We start from the raw sequence: 21,960 nt of genomic DNA, 5'->3' as shown, positions 1-21,960 counted from the left end.
TTGTATCAGCCCCTCCATCCTGTATGATGTCCACTCACTGATAACTGTTATCTGTTGTATCAGCCCCTCCATCCTGTATGATGTCCACTCACTGTAACTGATCTGTTGTATCAGCCCATCCTCACTCACTGATAACTGTTATCTGTTGTATCAGCCCCTCCATCCTGTATGATGTCCACTCACTGATAACTGTTATCTGTTGTATCAGCCCCAACATCCTGTATGATGTCCACTCACTGATAACTGTTATCTGTTGTATCAGCCCCTCCATCCTGTATGATGTCCACTCACTGATAACTGTTATCTGTTGTATCAGCCCCAACATCCTGTATGATGTCCACTCACTGATAACTGTTATCTGTTGTATCAGCCCCTCCATCCTGTATGATGTCCACTCACTGATAACTGTTATCTGTTGTATCAGCCCCAACATCCTGTATGATGTCCACTCACTGATAACTGTTATCTGTTGTATCAGCCCCAACATCCTGTATGATGTCCACTCACTGATAACTGTTATCTGTTGTATCAGCCCCTCCATCCTGTATGATGTCCACTCACTGATAACTGTTATCTGTTGTATCAGCCCCAACATACTGTATGATGTCCACTCACTGATAACTGTTATCTGTTGTATCAGCCCCTCCATCCTGTATGATGTCCACTCACTGATAACTGTTATCTGTTGTATCAGCCCCTCCATCCTGTATGATGTCCACTCACTGATAACTGTTATCTGTTGTATCAGCCCCAACATCCTGTATGATGTCCACTCACTGATAACTGTTATCTGTTGTATCAGCCCCTCCATCCTGTATGATGTCCACTCACTGATAACTGTTATCTGTTGTATCAGCCCCAACATCCTGTATGATGTCCACTCACTGATAACTGTTATCTGTTGTATCAGCCCCTCCATCCTGTATGATGTCCACTCACTGATAACTGTTATCTGTTGTATCAGCCCCTCCATCCTGTATGATGTCCACTCACTGATAACTGTTATCTGTTGTATCAGCCCCAACATCCTGTATGATGTCCACTCACTGATAACTGTTATCTGTTGTATCAGCCCCTCCATCCTGTATGATGTCCACTCACTGATAACTGTTATCTGTTGTATCAGCCCCTCCATCCTGTATGATGTCCACTCACTGATAACTGTTATCTGTTGTATCAGCCCCAACATCCTGTATGATGTCCACTCACTGATAACTGTTATCTGTTGTATCAGCCCCTCCATCCTGTATGATGTCCACTCACTGATAACTGTTATCTGTTGTATCAGCCCCAACATCCTGTATGATGTCCACTCACTGATAACTGTTATCTGTTGTATCAGCCCCAACATCCTCTGATCCTATTGACACAAGAGATGACGTGAGGTCATCTTCACTGTGACAGTGTATTGATCCCTTCTATAGTGTGACTTCACTTGTGTTGATTTTGTAGGTGGTCATCAGTGGGTTTTATTCTGGCAGGCAGTCATCCTCTTATAACGTTGATTGTTTGACAACTGTGTTTGACTATTGATAGTTTTCTTTTCTATAATAATCATGTCAAAATACATTTAACCAAAACCAAAAGAAAAGGAAAAAGAGCAGGATACGCTGTAGATCTAGTATGTCTATATGCCTCCGTCTGATGTGGAAGGGAAACTGTAGACCGTTCCATCTGCCGACACCAGGGGGCGATATTAGAATCTGGGTTCTATGTCTATGATTGGAATAGAGGTGGCCCTGTCTTTCATAGTAGAACAGTCTAATGGTCAGAAATCGGACTTGAGTTTTCGAAATAAAAACCGAGTTGGTAATATGGACCAAATAGCAAAAATGTGATTTTATGAATTCATGTTAGACTTCTAATGAAGAATCTCTTGCTCTGAACGTCACGTTTTCTTAGCATGTTTCAACCTCAATGTATTATAATTATTTAAGGCCTTAATAGCCTAATAAGTAGTTTCAGTCTCGAAGTGAACTAACTGGCCTAATAAATCACATTTTATAATGTGAACCAACCTTACTGGTTGTTTCAATAAAATAGTTATTTTTTCGTTGATTTGCTTATATATTAATTTAATTAAAAATAGGCCGATTTTTCTTTTTTATTAATCTGGAGGGGGAAAAAATCTAAATGTTTAAAGTCCTTATTATCCATTATCGTACTCATCTCTGGTTCCTCTTTGCCCACTATCCCCAGAGGGACTACTGGAGGGCTGAGGGGCGTGAGTAGAGAGAGGGAGGTGAGAGGGAGTGGGCGGTGTTAGACAATACCATTCCTCAAATATATTCCATCCCTCCGTTTCTCAAGTAAGCCTTTATTAGTTGGGATGGTTTGGATCTTATCTCTCATAGAAGCCGCGTCCTGGACCCGATAACGCTCGGAACACACAGAAGTGGAAAGGAAGGGATTATCTTTCGGCTTTTCAATGCACTGACTGTTGGCACACGGTGCACAAGGGCCTTCCTTATCGCGGTCATCTCCATCAAGAAGAACGGACAAATATCTGCACTTTCAGCGAGATCTTATCGACACAACAATCTATTGTTTCCAGCTGGGTGTTCACAAGGCACAAGATTTTTTATCTTCAGAAATAGTTACCACATAAATCGTTAACTATACTATCAACTATACTATCATCTTCCCAACGAAGTGATATACCACAACTTGAAATTAGATGGTTCTGAGATAAACACCATTTTATGTTTGACTCGACTGTTCAAAATCTCAAAAAGTAAAAAGCTATTAATTGCACAAGGCTGTCAACAGTAGGCTATAATTCCTGTAATGAATTGGACTAAATAAGATGGTTTGTGAAAAAGCCCAAAGGGAAGCACAGAGTTAATTTGGAGTTGGAGTTTACTCCAACAGCTATCAAGAATCATCAGACAGTTGTGTCTCTCAACTGTTTGTCAAGGTAAGTGTCCAATTAACGAGTAGGCCTAAGAAAAAAGAAAATATATATATGAGGTACTGCCCGTTTCTTTATTAGGCCTGTATTACACATGTACAACAAAGTACACAGCTCGTATTTATCCATTGCATTGTTGATACAACAACATTTTGTGTGGCCCAATTCAATGTCCAGCAGATGTCAACTATTGTATCCTTCTTTCGTTGTTGTTCCATCCTGTCAAGTCATACTGCTCGAAGCCAAGCAGATGTGTTCATCTCACTGTGACCGATGGACGACTTGGAATATGGAACATGTTCATTTGAATAGCATGGTTTCTCTCAATATAACACCACAATTTGCTTTAATATTCTGAAAAAATGCTATGTTTGCTGCAAAACAAATCATAAGAACTGACACATAAGTGAAAAGAAAATGGCCTATATTTAATATTTAATGCTCTATAACAAAAATCATTGTATAATAAATTATGCATTGGAAAAAAATAGAAGTACAAAAACCTATTACAATTTACAGTGTTCCCATCACTGTCTGTTGCTTTTGCAATTTCCATTAAGACTATCACATTTCTAAGTCTTTGGCACTTGATCTCAAATGATCTATTTTATGATTATGGTCTGCCTATCATCTACCCCCTGTGACAGGTCATAACAAGACATCTATGCAAAAACTACTCCCAATCATAATATTGAACGAAAAAGTATTATTGCGTTCACAACATTATACTAAATAAATCAATAATATCTCTCTCTCCAGCTCTTTTTGGATACGAACTGAAAAACATATGAAAAGACTGAAAATGATGCTGAGTCCAGACCAAGCTGATTCCGACCTCGGATGGGGACAATCCGACGCAGAGTCGGTGCTCAACGACCTCAAGGTCGGGTGCCTGTCCGACGAACCGATGGAGGGGGAGGGGAAGACGAGGTCGCTGGCCCAACCGACCCTCAGCAGGGAGGAGAAGAGACGGAGGAGACGTGCGACGGCCAAGTACCGCTCGGCCCACGCCACGCGCGAGAGGATCCGCGTGGAAGCGTTCAATGTGGCCTTCGCTGAACTGAGAAAGTTGCTGCCAACCCTTCCCCCTGACAAGAAACTCTCCAAGATCGAGATCCTCAGACTTGCAATATGCTATATCTCCTATCTCAATCACGTTCTGGATGTCTAGTTGAAATTAGTGAGTTACATTTTCAAATGGGAGAATTGGACAAGGAGAATGGAGGGACCAGAAAGAAATATGGGTGACATGACACTTATGAAATCGGGGATACATGAAAGTTGCCAGAAAGTACAAAAAAAGAAAGGGGAGGAAGGGGGTGGGGGGAGTCTGCAGCCTACAGCCTACTTATCCATGATTTTGAAGAAAATGCCTGTTTGGTATTGCGTTTTGGTAAAGCTGGGTAACCCAGATGAACGAAAGAATGGATGTAAACGGAATGATATAGCTGCTTTATAGACATAGCATAGTTGATGTTTCCATAAAGGAGAACAAGTTCAAATGCATTAATGCATTAGTGCCACTTATGACGCGTACAATTGTGACCTTCATCATTGTTATTTAAGTTTGTGGAATTATTTATTTAAATGTGTTAATATTGAAGGTTCTCTTATTTATTTATGTTTATAATAGACTAACGTATTTTATATAAATGTCCATTATTTGTATCATTGTATACATGTATATTTTAGGCTGTGATGATGAACTTCGAAAACGATGTTGTTGCTCTTCAAATGGCACTTTCTGTTTTTGTATTATACGGTTTTTTTTATTGAATTAGTACGTTAAGTGTAATATACTTTTATTCATGTAATGTCTATTGTCTATCAGGCAACGATAAGCACTTAATCATGTTGGGTTAAGTAAACTCATAAAACGTCAAACTTCGTTTAGTTCCCTTAAGTGTAAAGGGGAAGGAAGTTAATCAAAACTGAACAATACACTGAAAACGAATTAGCCCACTAAAGAAAAACATCCACGAAATTTGAATTCGACTAACCGGATATAAAAAGCAAAAATCTAATTGAATGACATCGTTTGTGTTGATATCACTTTACAATTCAGAGGCAAACCTCTTTTGCTGTGACCAAAAATCATTTCAAAATATTCTGATTTCTATTAAATGTTTTTATTTCCTTAAAAGCTCGAGGTGTTTATTTATCTATCTGTCTCTGCTTTGTATCTCAAAAAACATAATAAGTAATTTTATAGCGAAGAAAAACATATCTTCTATCCAAAGATTTTTTGTCTCTTCAGGGTTGTGTACTTGTTGCTTTATGCAGATATTTTGTAGTAGAGTTACTGTGACAGCTGATTTTTAATGAACGCATTTTTAATATTTTCCGGTGGTGTTTTTTGATTAAAAAAGGGAAAGAAATACATGGTATTGAGGCTTTTCTGTTTTAATTGACATTTTATTGAGACTAAAACTGAGAATAATTACTTGGGAGTCTCCTTTCCAAAAATAGTCACACAATGTTGAAATTAGTCGGCCAGTCGCTCAGGGGGGAAAATCCCTTGCATAATGATTGGAGTAATATGAATGAAATGGACAGTGCAGTGGCCTTGATAAAAAAAAAAACGATTTCAATATTTAAACAGCAGCTGTCATCCTGGAAGAAAAGCACGATGGTAGCCTAGCCTATTACACTTCCGAAATGATCTTGATTGACAGGCCTCTATATCTTTCACCACCCCCCCACCTCCCCCAATGATAGGCATATACAGTATTATTAAATGACGTCGGTGTGAGCCTATATCCCGCTGCTTTGAAACTGTTTACACACACACGATGTAGGTAGTGGTCAAGCAAGCAAAGAGAGCATATAGCCTATATGTGATTTTGTTCTCTCCTGTGCATGTATTCTGTGCTGCTCTGTGCTCCTCGCTAGCTCCTGGCTGAAAGGCGCTCTCCCCAGAGAGGGGGCAGGTGTTACTCCAGACGAGCCAAGACAACCAAATTACTGGCCGTCTGGCACCTCCCGTGGGAAAGAGAGAGGGAGAGGGGATGGAGGAGAGATGGAAATTTATGAGCGAGCAAGCACATTCATGTAATATTGCCAAATATGAGCAAAGATCCAAATCTTTGTATTTATTTCTGATGTATTGCCATCAATTCTGCTAAGGATTGTGGTCTAATAATGTAGGCCAATGCATTAGCTTAAGCTAGTGCAATTGCATTATTTAGGTTAGGTCAGGCACAACATTTGCACATGGTGTTTTTGCGCTTAAATCGGATAATATGCACTAAACAAACGAATAATGGAATATACAAAAGTAAATAAATATCTGTGATATGAACATTAAATATATATCGACAAACCCTAGGCGATTTGTACGATAATAATTCGTTGAGGTGAGCGGGGGGATCTCTTTGGTCAATATTATTAACAGTGATGAGGTGAAAACGAATGGAGAAGTTTGTGCAAGTCACTGGGCACCTTACATCATTTTGATGCTATATGATTTACTTGCATTATGAACACCTTTAAGATTAGAGATGTTTTCTGCCTTCAGAAGATTACTAATTCACAATAAACTAAAGCAGAGAAATTACATGTAGGCCTAGCCCTTATTCATTACCCCAATTCTATTACATAACATTGAACCAACCACTGGACGGACGTCCACTTCAGCCTTGTAAGGAACATGTCCAGACGCTAAAGCTCTTCCTAAATGCTCTGCCTAAACGCCAATACCACTAGCACCCTGTACAGTTTCGGAAACATTTTAAACAAAACTTTTATGTAAGCGAGAAATAATTTTCAATTACAAAATATACACTTCCTGTATGCAGTTTAGGAAAGTTGCACCCGACCGCACTTCCAGCCCTCCAATTTCTGCTTCAAATGTCTGCAATGGAGCATAAATGGGGAGGAAGTTTCCTACCTTGGCTGGGGGCTGTGCAACTTTCTAAACTGCGTATTTGAAATATTCTTTCTCCCTGATGTGAAAGTTATGTATTGCAAGCGAGAATTATTACTGTTCCTTAACGTTAAAGCAGAGCGTTGGGATTGAAGTTCATTGATCCAGCTGTGGTCCATACGTTCAATTGAGAACTCATAGGTATACCCCCCTCTGATTGGGTCATGTTCTGATTTATTGTTCACATATACTGCATCTTTTACAGAGTTCCAATACATATGAAGTGTATTCCATAAGCATTTTCCTCTGATGGTAAGAACATTATCCTTTCTCCTCTCACTTGTGTTAACACTTCCTGGTTACCTTTGCACCATGTGACCAGTGACCCCATAACCCCAATGTGAGAATGCCCCTAGTGTACAAAACAAGTTTTTAAAAAACAACAACATCCCTGTACAGAAAACATTTACACATCACATGAAATGAGCACATAAGAAGGACAAAATGGCTCCTACAACACCACGGCAGACTCATTAATAACCTGCATAGGCTCATTCATGAATGGTTGGAGGCATCTCCAAATTGGTTTAGAGCAGGTGTGTCACGTGTACTGATGACCCATAAACCCTATGATCTCTCTCGCAGGGCGTCTATGGAACCAAGGGAAATGTCAAAGGGAAGATCTCAATTCCATACCTCCTAACGTCCTCTCTCATCTCCTTCTGGAAGACCTTCTCCTCCAATGGCCTTTGAGAAGGAGACGAGGAAAGAGGAGAAAGGATGCCAGGAGTATGCAATTGAAATCTTCCCAAAGGCCCTTTACACGGGCAACTTGACGTAAAGCACCACACTGTATACTGGGATCGAGGACCTTTGAGACAGAGAAATAAAACAGCTTGGTCCCTTCCCATCATGCCTCACTTCCTCCTCCTCTTCCTCCTCTTCTTCTTCTTCCTCCCCCTCATCCACGTCCTTGTCACTATCCTCAGGTGGCTGCTGTAATAAGGGGTGGTGGGGCCTTGCTTCGTATCTCTTTATCTGGGGAGAAGTGAGGGAAATGGGTTTTTGTCATGTCCAAGGTCTCTCCTAGTCTTGTAATCAGAAAGGCTCTATACTTGCAGAAAGATGTCCTTGGAATACAGTACGTCTGTCTGTCAGTCAGTCAGTCAAAGCTTCTTATCCACTGGCCCTTTATCATTTCTCTAATTGCTTTCTCCTACATTTGACCTCAAATAAACCAGCCTTCCTTGGGTTACTAATTCAATTGCTGGAAGACTATTAAACAGTTACGTGAATGAATCCCTCTGGTTGTTTCTTTAGCAACATTAACATTCTCAAAATGGTATTTAATTCAACATAGTGTGTTCAATTTTGGATTGGCCCTTGTACAATGGAGAGTATTTCATACTATACACGTGCTTTAGATTGCCTGCCATAGTCTCCCAACAGAGATATTTCCACATGGGGACTATATTCTCTTCAACCCCAGATAGTAAACCAACCAGCTTCATTCTGGCCAACCTTAGCCTCAGACTCCTGCTCAAGCTTATTAAGTAGACAGTCCATCTGTACTTGCCATAAACTGTAAGACCATTTGTGTTCCCTTCCCCATCCCGAAAGGTTCTGTTGCACCGCCGTCGGTCCCCTTCAATTTATTCTTTACAAACTCATGAGAGGGGAGAACCCAACAGGCAGGCAGACAGACAGCCACGGCCCAAACCGCTGTGGGCAGTGAACAGACTGCGAGTGGGACCGGTGCATATGTGTTTGTGTGTGAGAAAGAGCCCTATTGCTTCCCCCTTTTCACCGTGGATTATGTCATGGCGGAGGCCAACAAGTGACCATATGTCAGGAAGTGTGCAGACGGCCTGGGATGACTATGACCATTATCAACATTTGGCCGTCCCCTCCCGGTCATCATTCAGGTAGACTCCTTTAAAGCCTGGAGTAGGAGACACACACATTCTTTCATTCTAAGGGGCTTGATAGCTTTGTGTGAATTTGCTAGGGACAAAACAAATATGACAACAAACAGCCATATGTTCCCTGTGTGAGGAAGAGAGGAACAGCATTTGAGGGTTTTGTACCTCTGTTTTGAATCCTTTACCTTTTTTTTCTCTCCACTCTGGATATTGTAACAATTATCAATGTTCAAGGCACCCCCCCATCCCTCTCCTCCACTCCTGCTTCCTCCGCTCCTCTTCTCGTCCATCCCCATCAGAGGTGTGTGTTGTGAAGTGTGTGTGGGTCCTTTTAAGCAGCGAGCAGCACACAGCAGGACAAAGGCAGGTCCATGTGTTGAAATGCGACCCACGGGATGGGACGCATTATCCCTGCGCACTTCACCAGCAGGGTCCCAGGGCTCGAGCTGGCTCGTGGCCCTTTGTCTCCAAACAGATGGAAACGGGCAGAGAGGCGAAGAGGAGAGGAGGAGGAGAGACACGGGAAGAGATGAATGGAAACGGGGAGGGTGAAAAAAAAGCGAGTCAGTCTGTTCTCATTAACTCTGGGTATTGAAGGCGTCGCGGACCTCACAATGCGTCAGCAGCCCTGGATAGTCCCGCTGTCATTCAGACTCACGCTCCTACCATCTGTACAGTGGACATGTCATAAGGTGTGTGTGCAATGCATACATTATCCAATACTACACGTCCCAATCTGGCACGTTAATATGCCACATTCAAGAGCTTTGAATTTGTTTACGATTTGTTTTCCAATTGTTGTGTATTTGATGTTTCCAGATTTAAAAGGAGAAACAATACTTTGATTATTTCTGACCACGAATAAGGCTTTTTCAGTCCTGGTAGTGCATCTGAGGCCTTTGAAATAGAAATGTGAAATGTTCAATCTAAAATGACATGGAGGATCGAAAAACGATTTTTTTTTAAACGAGAAAAGCATAGATGTATCTCATTATATTTTGTCTTGCTCTTGCCCGCACACATGCCCAGACCAATAAAAAAGGAGCACAACCATTTTTCACATTTTGATGGTTCAGCAGGCAAACTAAATTCAAAATACGCAAATACAAATAATTTGTCACACACACTGAATGAAATTGCAGTGAGAATATCTCATTTAGGTAAAAGACGATTTGTAGAATCCAAGTCAGCCCAAATAACATCCTTGTTGATGTGTGTTTGTGTGTGTGTGTGTGGTCTCATAAGCTGCATCTCTTTTCACTTCGTCTTCATTTTACATGCTTTAATTTCTCTTTTTCTTTTTACCAAAATCCCTAAACTCATAAACTGTGTGTCTTCGGGGAGGGATCCATCCATCTTCAGGACACTAAATTTAATGATCTCATGGGCCCACCTTGCATGCTCAATAGAGACCATCTGCACGCGACGCTTACCTTCATGAATAAAAGCAAAATCTGATAGTGGGTGCTGTGACACACCACACGCGTGCCGAGTTAAATGCGAGAGCTTGCCTCGCACACCCATAGAACTGTCTAATCAGATTCACTGCTTTCACTCAAAATGATTGATTGGTGAGGGGACGGGTCTCTTTTGTCAACTTGTGCTGTCCTATTTAATGAAGTAATGCTTACTTGAGAACATCAAGAAAATGTTGTTTGCAAACTTGCAATGATAATAAATAGCCAATATAGCTTGGTTGTACTGTTAGCCAGTGTTTCGAATTAGCTGAAGATGGTCTGTAGGATTACTTTTTTAAAATTCAAAAACATTGCAAAATATGACACAAAAATATGTTCATTATCAGTGTAAAACTAAAGTAAAACAAACTATTCAATTGTAAAGGTCATGTTATTTATCCATCCTTGCCAGCATAAAACGAAAACATTATCTCAAACCCCAATATATTTGAAAAACATCAACATAACGTGGTCTCGGTATCCCAATGGCAATTCACAAAAGCACAACAGCTTGTGCAGCGCTGCACGTTATACTGTAATGCAACTGTACTACTCTTATATGGCCAGAGCGGGGCGCACTAACCTTAAAATCTGAGAAAACCCCATGCTCAATTTAATGCTCTGTTATAATGAGGTGTCCAGGCTATTGACCAAACATGTCATATAGTCTCAGGGATTGACCTTGACTAATATGCGGCAGGTAGCCTAGTGGTTACGATCTTTGGTCCAATAACTGAAAGGTCGCTGGTTTAAATCCCAGAACCAACTAGGTGAAAAATCTGTCTGTACTCTTGAGCAGGGCACTTAACCATGGTTTCTCCTGTAAATTGCTCTGGATAAGACTGTCTGCTAAATGATGTAACTGTGTGATGAGTGAGTTTTAGGAGCATACTGGTAGTCTTAAGCCGCCTTGTTGTCACCTCATGTTTCTGTCAACATACAGGTAAATAACCCTGATGATCCACTTTTATCAACCTCACCATTCATTGAACCTTAGAATGAGATTATGTACTTGTTAGTTCAACCTCCTTTCCCCAGCCTCTGTGTTTGCATGGCCCTCAGTGGGGAGGGACAGAAATGAAGGGTCAGGGGGTCATGTCCTGGTCATGACCTTTATTCTCTGCTGAGGGGAGGAGGTATTTTTGGAGGTGGGGGGCTGAAGAGGCCAAAATACACATGCTGTCATCGCATGATGTCATCTCCCTGCTCAGCAGCTTTGCTGTGTTAGATTTAAAAAAAATATTTGTATTATAAATGAATAATACACTAAACCTGTTTGGAACAGTTCCTAGTATTTCCTGTTCCACGCATCTGGGTGGGGGAGAGGTGAAATAATTGAGAATCGATTGGTCTTCAGAGCAGACTCCTTGCCAATGAGGTGCTCTGAGGGTATTTTACAGACTGACACATCATTGACATCATCTGACCTCGACTGGCATAGAGGCTCTGGAGGTCTGAGGGGGAAAAAAACAACACATTATTTACATTCCACCTTTAAGAGCCAGCGCTAAGGCGTCACCGAGCTCTTTGTTGTCTTTGACTGACTGCACCCTGTGTCAAGGTTCTGTATTTATTTTCTAAGTCAACCTTGTGTTCTGTTTTGTTGTGTTCTTGAACGTAGCTCTGTCTTTCATTTTTGTTCATTGATCTCACCTGTATTAGTTTCTCACCTGGTCTCATCAGCTCCTTATTTAGTTCAGTTCATTCTTTTTGTACCTTTGTGAGGTATTGTTCATTTTGACTCTAGTAAGCCTTTTCCTAGCTTGTTTGTGAGAACCAGTTATAGCCTTCAGTCCTAGTTTTGATTCACCTGCCTGTTTGCCTACCTGTGTATGACCATTGCCTGCCTGTGACCACAATTCCTGCCTTCTGCGAAGGTGAAATAAACACGTTGCGCACTGCTCGTGAATCTACAACTTGAGTATTCATTACACCCTACAATATCTCTCTAAGGTCTGATGGACTGCACTGATAAAACATGATGCTAATCACTCATCTGCTTTGTTCATGTTGCAATGAGATAAACCATGATGGTACTCAAGCAAGAGGATGGCACTTTATATTACAGGATACATTTCATTATTCTAGAATCTATATAATGGGATAAGCCTGGTGAATGCACCGCCCACAACCACAGGGCTCTCCAGAGGGTGGCGCGGTCTGCACAACGCATCCCTGGGGGCAAACTACCTGCCCTCCAGAACACCTACAGCATCCTATGTCCCAGGAAGGCCAAAAAGATAATTGAGGACAACATCCACCCGAGCCACTGCCTGTTCACCCCGCTACCATCCAGAAGGCGAGGTCATTACAGGTGCATCAAAGCAGGGACTGAGAGACTGAAAAACAGCTTCTAATCTCAAGGCCATCAGACTGTGAAACAGCCATCACTAGCACAGAGAGGCTGCTGCCTACTTACAGACTTGAAATCATTGGCCACTTTAATAAATGGAACACTAGTCACTTTAATAATGCCACTTTAATGTTTACATATCTTGCATTACTCATCTCATATTTATATACTGTCTTCTATACTATCTACAAACTAAATTGCACAACTATGCCGCTCTGTCATTGCTCATCCATATATTTATATATTCTTATTCCATTCATTTACTTACATTTGTGAGTATTAGCTATCTGTTGTGGAATTGTTAGATGTTACTTTTTAGATATTGCTGCACTGTCGGAACTAGACGCACAAGCATTTCGCTACACTGGCAATTAATATCTGCTAACCATGTGAATGTGACCAATAAAATTTGATTTGAATGTTCATATTCAGATTAATAAATTACAGTTAGGCTAAGTGCATATATGAGTTAAAAGCAGTGGCGGTTCTAGCTTGCATGAATCCCTGGGCCAACCCCCCCTCCCCTTCAGCGCCCCCCATAAAAATAAGCTCCATTCTGCACTAACTGTAATTTTTATTCAGACATTTGGACAAATAGAAACATATTGCGGTATATAAATACAAGTAAAAAATATAATTTAATTATTAAACTATTACCCATTTGCTAACAAAAAAACACAAATAAAACTAAATTGCACAAATCCTATATCACACAAATAAAACTAAATTGCACAAATCCTATATCACACAAATAAAATAACACACTTATAAAGAAGAGAACCTGATTATTACACTATTGCACTTCAAACAAGAAACACACAAACTAAATTGCACAACTAATTGCAGTCCTGTACAAAGGTAGAGGTGGGCTATCTGATAGATCCCCCCGCTCCCCCTACCTCGGGCTTCCAGTGGGGAGACCTGAGGTCAACATACCACCGCCACCACACCATCTCATACTTCTGAGTGGGAGACCTTCCCATGCAGCAACCTGCCTAGCTCACAAACTAGAATCAAGACGCCCACTCCGACAAGGTTAATTGACCCACAGTCCCAGGCCGTGACATGAAATCATTGACGGGACGTGCAAATGTGCCATAGAAAACCGATCGCGCAAATGTCTCCATTCGGAATATTTATTTATTATTATTTTTGTGCGGGCGCCCCAAGCCCGGAAAGATGCCGCCAATCCCTAAATCCGCTACTGCTTATAAGAATACATTGCATTTAATGTGCACCTCACTGAAAACATCCACCGGGGGCAGAATGTTGTTTTACTTTGCCTGGTTTCTATGGCACCAAACCCTAAGCTATTTGCACTCTCCTGTCACTTTTCCCACTTGTGACAAATCCACCTAACAGAGCCGAGCTGCGGGTGTTCCTGACACTCACTGAAGGTTTGAAATGTGGATGTGAACTGGACTCTGACTCAGAAATGAATCGCAAACACCTGTAGCCTACTTGTCAGACAAGTGAATAAGATTTTGCTAAGTCATTTGGTGCTGCGGTGTTATCCTATTTGACTATATTTGCATTGTACAGCCTACTGTAATCACTTGACAGTTAACAGCCATCACCATTCCCCCCTAGCGCACCATTGTCGCACTACACATTTTCCTTTCTCTCATCATGTAAGTGCTGCCCCCTTGTACAACGGCTTGAACCCGGGCTGGGTCCCGACTGTAACCGTGTGCTTGAAGGGAGACATATGCGATTTACATTTCTGGATGAAATCTCTTCTTGGAATGGTTTACCTCCAGTGAAGGTGAGTAGCCCTGCGCGAAACAGTCAGAATTCCAACGTCTGCATCCCACGTTGAGGAGTTGTTCGTGCATTTTAGGAGTGCGATTGAGCCCGATGTAAATTGGGAGTTTGGTTGGCTTGTTCCTGCTTGATGTAAGCTACACTACTAATTATTTTTATTCGGTGGAAATGTGTTATTTTTTTTACAGGTAGGCAGGCCTACATTGTATTACAACAGTACAACCTACGAGTAACCGTTTGTCTTTTCTAATACGCTACATGAGCTGTAGGCTACATGTGGAGAGAAAATGTGATTTAGAATTCCCTCAATCTAAAGGACTGCAGTCAGCCAACGTAGGGTGTAAAGTTAACCCTTGGAAGTCATGTAAAGCAGGAGTTAATGTTTTCTAAAGCGTTACACCTAGAATGACAACAATCGCTTGTTTTTTCAATTCAATTGACTCAATAATAACATAACTCAAAAGTCTCAAACACACTTTCAGACTTAACTTTGAACCACTTTCTGCACACGGTTGACCGAATTCGTTTGTAGCTCAGTCTGGCCACCTTGTTACCATCAGCGACAGCGTTGCGCCTCCAAAAACAATGTTGCACAATGGCTCATTGATATCATTCACGCTCGTGCAGACAGTTTCATGTCATAGACAGTTCTCCTTAAACATTAGCTTGCTCCTTAGTGTTTGTGAATATGTTGGTTGTTGAACCAACTGTCTGGGCAGGGCTCGGGAGGCCTTGCAGAGACCAGGGAGTTTCCTACGGAAGTCTGCCATTTGGGTTTACAGGTAGGATCGGGCAGAGAAACAGCTGTATAGCTCTACTACAGTCTGAATATGCTGTTGTATGAAAATGACAGTCCAATCCGAAAACGACCACTTTGCATTTTGTTAAGAGTACGGAATAAATTGGTAGAATTCCCATGATTTGCCTTCACCACATGCTTGGTGTTAGCCAGGCTGTAGTGAAGGTGTAACAATGTAATGTAAAGTGCTACCTGAACCTTCTGGACTGTCTGTGTTTTGTATTCTGAATGTAGTCTGGCCATTTTAAGAACTTCTCGCCAATGAGGTAGGATTTTGTTGAAACACTGTTCAAGACAGTGTTGTATAAATGGATTCATAATAATCCAACATTTCATGTGGGCCTTCTAAACTATGTGGGCCTTCTAAACTATGTGGGCCTTCTAAACTATGTGGGCCTTCTAAACTATGTGGGCCTTCTAAACTATGTGGGCCTTCTAAACTATGTGGGCCTTCTAAACTATGTGGGCCTTCTAAACTATGTGGGCCTTCTAAACTATGTGGACCTTCTAAACTATGTGGGCCTTCTAAACTATGTGGGCCTTCTAAACTATCTGGGCCTTCTAAACTATCTGGGCCTTCTAAACTATCTGGGCCTTCTAAACTATCTGGGCCTTCTAAACTATGTGGACCTTCTAAACTATGTGGGCCTTCTAAACTATGTGGGCCTTCTAAACTATGTGGGCCTTCTAAACTATGTGGGCCTTATAAACTATGTGGACCTTCTAAACTATGTGGGCCTTCTAAACTATGTGGGCCTTCTAAACTATGTGGGCCTTCTAAACTATGTGGGCCTTCTAAACTATGTGGACCTTCTAAACTATGTGGGCCTTCTAAACTATGCGGGCCTTCTAAACTATGCGGACCTTCTAAACTATGCGGGCCTTCTAAACTATGCGGGCCTTCTAAACTATGCGGGCCTTCTAAACTATGCGGGCCTTGGAATATGTTACATAGTAGTGCCATTGAGTGTCACCCAGACCTGAAAATCCCAAAACATACAATAGACCGGTATGGTAATTCAGCTGAACAGACCATGACAAACCACAGTAGATGGTACATCTGTGTTGAATAAACAAACCCAAACATTTTCTCAGTGTTTAATCATTTGCAGACTGTGCGAATAAGATGTAGCTAACCTACCTAAATTCTCTAGATGTTCAGATGGAGTTGACTCCAATATACAGCTCTATTGAAACTCCACGGCTATGAGCATTGTAGACTAGCAGTCTCGACTCCCCCACCCCTAGTTGCAGTAAGAACCAGGATGGTTGGTTGGTGGTAGTGCTTAGGAAACGCTGAACAATGAAACTCCCTTTGTGTTGTGAAACATGACTGACTTGTCTCAGACAAGAGAAACACACTCACTTGTGAAGACTGATATATCTTCCTGTCTGACCATGAATAATTCACAGGTCCATTATCATATCTTTTATCTGTACACCGAGCCTAACATCAGAGAAGTGTGATTTATAGGTCGTTTCCTTGTGGGATTTGAACAAGTCATCCTCCTGCCGCGCTCTCCATTCTGGTAGGCTAAATGGTTTCTGTTTGTGCGTCTCTTCACGTCAGCAAAGAGAATAGTCGAAAGCCGATGACATGATAACTGTCATAAGCTCCTCGTGTGAGTGACAGCGGGTGAGTGATCGTCAACATGGATGGGGAGGGATGCTGCCCCTCTGAGAGCTTTAGGAGGGATGCTGCCCCTGTGAGAGCTTTAGGAGGGATGCTGCCCCTGTGAGAGCTGTAGGTGTAGCATTGTGGTCTTTGTGTCGGCGATCGAGAGAGATGTGATGGCAAACCAGGTGGAAGGAGTAGTCACCAATCAAGTGCCTCAGCTCAGCTACAGAAGGACAGAGAGACAGAGCTGCATCCTGGAAAAAGTCCAAGAGGACATCTTTTGCCGTAATCTTAGATAATGTGCAACATTCAAAGTACATAGAACAGCAAGAAGGGGGTTCTTCATCTTATCTTATTTGAATCCATTAATCCAGTATGTTTGGAAGCCAAAGTGCTGCAACACGGACTGTAACACTGCCGCAACATTACAGTAACAGGCTACACCTTGGAAACTAGGTATTTATTACACAGTGCCTCCTCCTGTTTTTGAGTTTATCATTTTGAATAGAGAAATCACAGCTGAAGTATTATGCTCCTCATGTACTATGAGAGCTGTCTCTCTTGGCTCTAAGGCTGTGTTTAGACAGGCAGCCCAATTAGGATATTTTTTTACCAGACAAATTGGTATTTTGACCAATCGCATCAGTTCGTTTCACATGAGATCTTTTTCAGAGCTGGTCTGATTGGTCGAAAGACCAATTAGTAAAAAACAAAAAAGATCAGAATAGAGCAGCCTGTCTAAACTCCGCCTTAATAACCTGTGGTGTCTGCCGCTCTTGTGGTGTCTGCCGCTCTTGTGGTGTCTGCCGCTCTTGTGGTGTCTGCCTCTCTTGTGAGTCCCAAATGGCACCCTCTTCCCTTTATAGTGCAATATGTTTGACCAGAGCCGTATGTGTCCTGGTCAAAGGTAGTGCACTATAAAGGGAATAGGGTTTCATTTTTTGCGATTTGTTTCTCTGCATCTCTGACACTAATGAATGGCTGGGAGAGAGGGGGACATTCTGGAATGTTGATGCAATTAATGGGTTCATACGCTCCATGGACAGCATCTCGATGACCATGTGATTCCAAAGAACACATTCAGTCGCTGACTCGTGTTTCTTCCCTCGGTCGACTCCCCTCCTCCGGCGTCTCAGATGAATCACGTTGTTACCTTTTTTAACTGAATAAGTCTCTCCCGTGTTCAGCTTGTCTTTCGTTACGCTTGTGTTAGCTTGTAGTTAATAGAGTCCAAGTAGATTTTTACAGTGAGACGTATGAGGGGGATGTGTGTGTACCGGTATGCATATGTACATGCATACTCAATGAATATTGTTTCATGTGGGAAAAACACAAACAGGACAGGAAGGGCGTGGCCTCGTCGGGAGCTGCTTGGACAAATGTCAGTGTTGTTTCCTCTCTGTGTCTCAGCTAAAAGGTCTTAGTTCCTCACATCCGCACCACCACAACAGAGCTGTTTGCCTCTGATACGTATGGCCTAGCTGGAATACCAGGCCAGTGCAACGACTGTCCTATTCACTCTGTCAGAGGAGATGGGTTAGAGACTATCTTTGGCTAATGAAGGTCGGACATATCATTGGCTGGTAATGATGATGAGCTTTTAATAGGCCCTTTGCTTATGTTGTGGTGAGGTGTGGGAGGGGCTCTGTCAGGCACACCGCACAGCTGTACTTCCTGGTCACAGGCTAGCAGGAGACAGCTTCAGTCAGGGCTCCCCTTTGTCCCTGAATACCTTCCCCGGTTGGCAGAGCTTTGTGCTTAGACTCGGTCACTGGAGAGAATTAAGCTGTCTTTTTGGGAAAGTACAGTAGTCTAGTTTCTCTTCCCCAGTTTGGGAGAGAGTCCCATCTCCTATTTAAAGGCTGTGAGTAGTGAAGGATCTGTAAATTAGGCTGTCCTATACAGTGGGATTAGATTACTGTCTTTGGCGCCGGAAGCTTGGTTGGAATTACAAGACCAATCTGTGGACTCGCTGTCGCTGTGGAAACCATGAATGAACAAAACTACCTTTTACCGTAAGGATGAAAAAGGCAATAAAAATGTTTGTTTTTTTTTCTCACAAAGAATGAGCTACAGGACGTCACCGTTGCTGCGTTGTTCTGTTGTCGTTTTGTTTGCTCTGTTATCACCAGACCGTTACGACAGCCTGCTCTGGAGGAAGGATGTGTCGGGGGGGGGCGGCCTTGAGGGTCTGTCTGGGTTTGGATTTGGTTAGCAGGCACTTGATGCGGCTTTGTTAGTGAGCTGACTGGTTAGATGGTCGTTTTCTTGTTTCTTTGCTCTGATGGTGTGCTGCCGCATGTTTGTCATCTTGTGCGTTTCACTCGTGGGTATTTACACTCCCGCAGTTCCTCAAGCATGAATCCCAGAGTCACACCTGTGTGTGTGTGTGTGTGTTTCTCTACCTTGCAGATCATGCCTCTGTCTCCCGGCTCTCTGAGGGTGTGGTCCTTCATAGTGAGAGGATGTTTATCCAGTGTAAACAGGAAGAGAGCGGCTGAATGGAGGAAGATTAACAAGGAGGCTCTCATTGGCAGGCAAACGCCAGCTTGTCCCGCCGTAGACCAAATCAGAGGCAGGCAAACGCTGCTGGCTTCGGCTGTGGCGGATAACCTGACTTCCCTAAGTAGTGTGTGTGTGTGGGGGGTGGCACAGCGTCTTCAGCTTTAGTGCTGCACGGCCACTGGCACCACTCTAAGTAAAGACCAGGGACCAGATGAGTGTTTCCCTTATAGATCTGTTGAAGACAGCCCTTAAAGCTGCCTTCAGTCACCAACATCTTCAATTGAAACCCAGTTTGGCCAAATTCGTTGACAAAGCAGCTTAGCTGGGTTGTTGAGCAGGTGGTGACTGGCAAGGTGATTGTGGTATTCTCTCTCTGACCCCCATCCTGGCAGGGACCTCAACCCCATCTTTTTCACCCTGTTAATCCATTTCATCCCTCATTCTTAAAAGGATTAGCACAGGAGATGGAAATGCCTCTGTGATGCTCTCTGCAGAACCAGCCTTATTTGCTCTGTCTGGGCTCTGTCTGGGCTCTGTCTGGGCTCTGTCTGGGCTCTGTCTGGGCTCTGTCTGGGCTCTGTCTGGGCTCTGTCTGGGCTCTGTCTGGGCTCTGTCTGGGCTCTGTCTGGGCTCTGTCTGGGCTCTGTCTGGGCTCCTGTAGCAGTACCTTTACCCTGGTTGGAGTGTCTATAGTCTGTCTGTAGTCCTCAACCCAGGCCCTCTGCCTTACTCTGGCCAGAGTGTCTGTAGCCCTGCCTCACTCTGGCCAGAGTGTCTGTAGCCCTGCCTCACTCTGGCCAGAGTGTCTGTAGCCCTGCCTCACTCTGGCCAGAGTGTCTGTAGCCCTGCCTCACTCTGGCCAGAGTGTCTGTAGCCCTGCCTCACTCTGGCCAGAGTGCCTGTAGCCCTGCCTCACTCTGGCCAGAGTGCCTGTAGCCCTGCCTCACTCTGGCCAGAGTGCCTGTAGCCCTGCCTCACTCTGGCCAGAGTGCCTGTAGCCCTGCCTCACTCTGGCCAGAGTGCCTGTAGCCCTGCCTCACTCTGGCCAGAGTGCCTGTAGCCTGCCTCACTCTGGCCAGAGTGCCTGTCAGGCCCTGCCTCACTCTGGCCAGAGTGCCTGTAGCCCTGCCTCACTCTGGCCAGAGTGCCTGTAGCCCTGCCTCACTCTGGCCAGAGTGCCTGTAGCCCTGCCTCACTCTGGCCAGAGTGCCTGTAGCCCTGCCTCACTCTGGCCAGAGTGCCTGTAGCCCTGCCTCACTCTGGCCAGAGTGCCTGTAGCCCTGCCTCACTCTGGCCAGAGTGCCTGTAGCCCTGCCTCACTCTGGCCAGAGTGCCTGTAGCCCTGCCTCACTCTGGCCAGAGTCTTGATTTTTCCGGCTGGTCTTTTGACCAATCACATCAAATATTTCAGTGCTGATCTGATTGGTCAATTAGTGAAAAAAAGATCAGAATTGTGCGACCTGTCTAAAAGCAGCACCAAAACTATTTTGATTGCTGGACCGGCACATTGACTGAGCTGGCAGCTGGCTCTTCTGTAGAATAAAACAGCCTTAGAGAGGTTTGTCATCATGTTGTTCAGTATTCCCTCCGATGATTCAGACGTATAAAAGCGTGTCAACAAGAGTGCTGTCAAAATATCCAGACTTTGTTTGATAGAACTAGCTTTCTCAATCCCCATGTGCAAACACACACACACACACACACACACTATATGGGTCACTGTTTACATTCACCCCAAGTTTTCCTTTCTAAGTGGCAGATAAGATGACACGGGGCAGTATCTTGGATGAGCAGTTCTTTTCAGTGAAACGACTGGAACAAATGTGGTTATGAAAACAGAGAGAGTGCCCCAAGGGAGAGTTCGAGCCCCGCTCTACTTCCCATGGCTTCAGTTGTGACTGCTGCGGTAGTTAATCAACATGGTTAATGTGTGCAGAAGTGAGCTTTGCTTGTGTAACCGGCTAGCTAGTTAGCGGGGTGTGTGCTAATAGCGTTTCAATCGGTGACGTGACTAGCTCTGAGACCTTGAAGTAGTTGTTTCCTTTGCTCTTCAAGGGCCGTGGCCATAGGTAACGGAGCCATAGGTAACGATGCTTTGTGGGAGGCAGTTGTCGGTGTGTGCAGAGTGTCCCTGGTTCTGGCCCAGGTAGGGGCGAGGAGAGGAACGGAAGCAAAACTGTTACACTTGTGATAGTCCAAAAGTGTTTGAATGAGCACGCATACTGCTAACTCCAAACACGTCAGGACAGCAGGATGTGACTGTGGAGGCGACGGAGAGTGGTGACTGTGGAGGCGACGGAGAGTGGTGACTGTGGAGGCGACGGAGAGTGGTGACTGTGGAGGCGACGGAGAGTGGTGACTGTGGAGGCGACGGAGAGTGGTGACTGTGGAGGCGACGGAGAGTGGTGACTGTGGAGGCGACGGAGAGTGGTGACTGTGGAGGCGACGGAGAGTGGTGACTGTGGAGGCGACGGAGAGTGGTGACTGTGGAGGCGACGGAGAGTGGTGACTGTAGCACTCTAGTTAATTTTCACAACAGATATGGGTCAGTTCGAGTGGATTTCCTCTGCTGCAAGGGGTCATGGGAGTTGGCATGCTTTAAGTGTACACTCCAGTGAGTGTGCTCGTTTCTGGGATACGTTTGTAAATTCAACAATGTTCACTTTAACCTCTCTCCTTCAGCTCCTTGTTTACAGTGAAGATTTCACTAGGGATTTTGGCCCAATACAAGCCAGCTGTATACAAGAGGAGGGCGGCTCATTATAA

General features: G+C 43.5%; 2 protein-coding genes across 8 annotated transcripts in view; both read left to right on the top strand.

The window, feature by feature from the left end:
• Window positions 1-2,329: 2,329 nt before the first annotated feature.
• LOC124010401 (helix-loop-helix protein 2-like) lies at window positions 2,330-4,215 on the top strand. The gene is made up of 2 exons (XM_046322806.1): window positions 2,330-2,917; window positions 3,671-4,215. The coding sequence occupies exon 2, from the start codon at window positions 3,699-3,701 to the stop codon at window positions 4,080-4,082; it is 384 nt and encodes a 127-aa protein (XP_046178762.1). The 5' UTR covers window positions 2,330-2,917; window positions 3,671-3,698; the 3' UTR covers window positions 4,083-4,215.
• A 9,636-nt stretch (window positions 4,216-13,851) lies between these two features.
• The window catches only part of LOC124010892 (vang-like protein 1), a 51,447-nt gene continuing 43,338 nt past the window's right edge, over window positions 13,852-21,960 (top strand). The window contains exon 1 of one of the 7 annotated variants that reach the window (XM_046323654.1): window positions 13,852-14,273. Coding sequence is in view for 2 of the 7 variants with exons in the window: in XM_046323658.1 (XP_046179614.1) it covers window positions 18,679-18,704 (26 nt within the window). In the remaining 5 variants the exon portion in view is untranslated. The other 6 variants (XM_046323659.1, XM_046323657.1, XM_046323660.1 and 3 more) reach the window with 6 other exon arrangements.

Source organism: Oncorhynchus gorbuscha, linkage group LG23 (assembly GCF_021184085.1).
Source record: "Oncorhynchus gorbuscha isolate QuinsamMale2020 ecotype Even-year linkage group LG23, OgorEven_v1.0, whole genome shotgun sequence".
In the NCBI taxonomy this organism is placed as follows: domain Eukaryota; kingdom Metazoa; phylum Chordata; class Actinopteri; order Salmoniformes; family Salmonidae; genus Oncorhynchus; species Oncorhynchus gorbuscha.
Note: the sequence above shows the minus strand (reverse complement) of the source record. Positions and strands in the feature narration are given on the sequence as shown.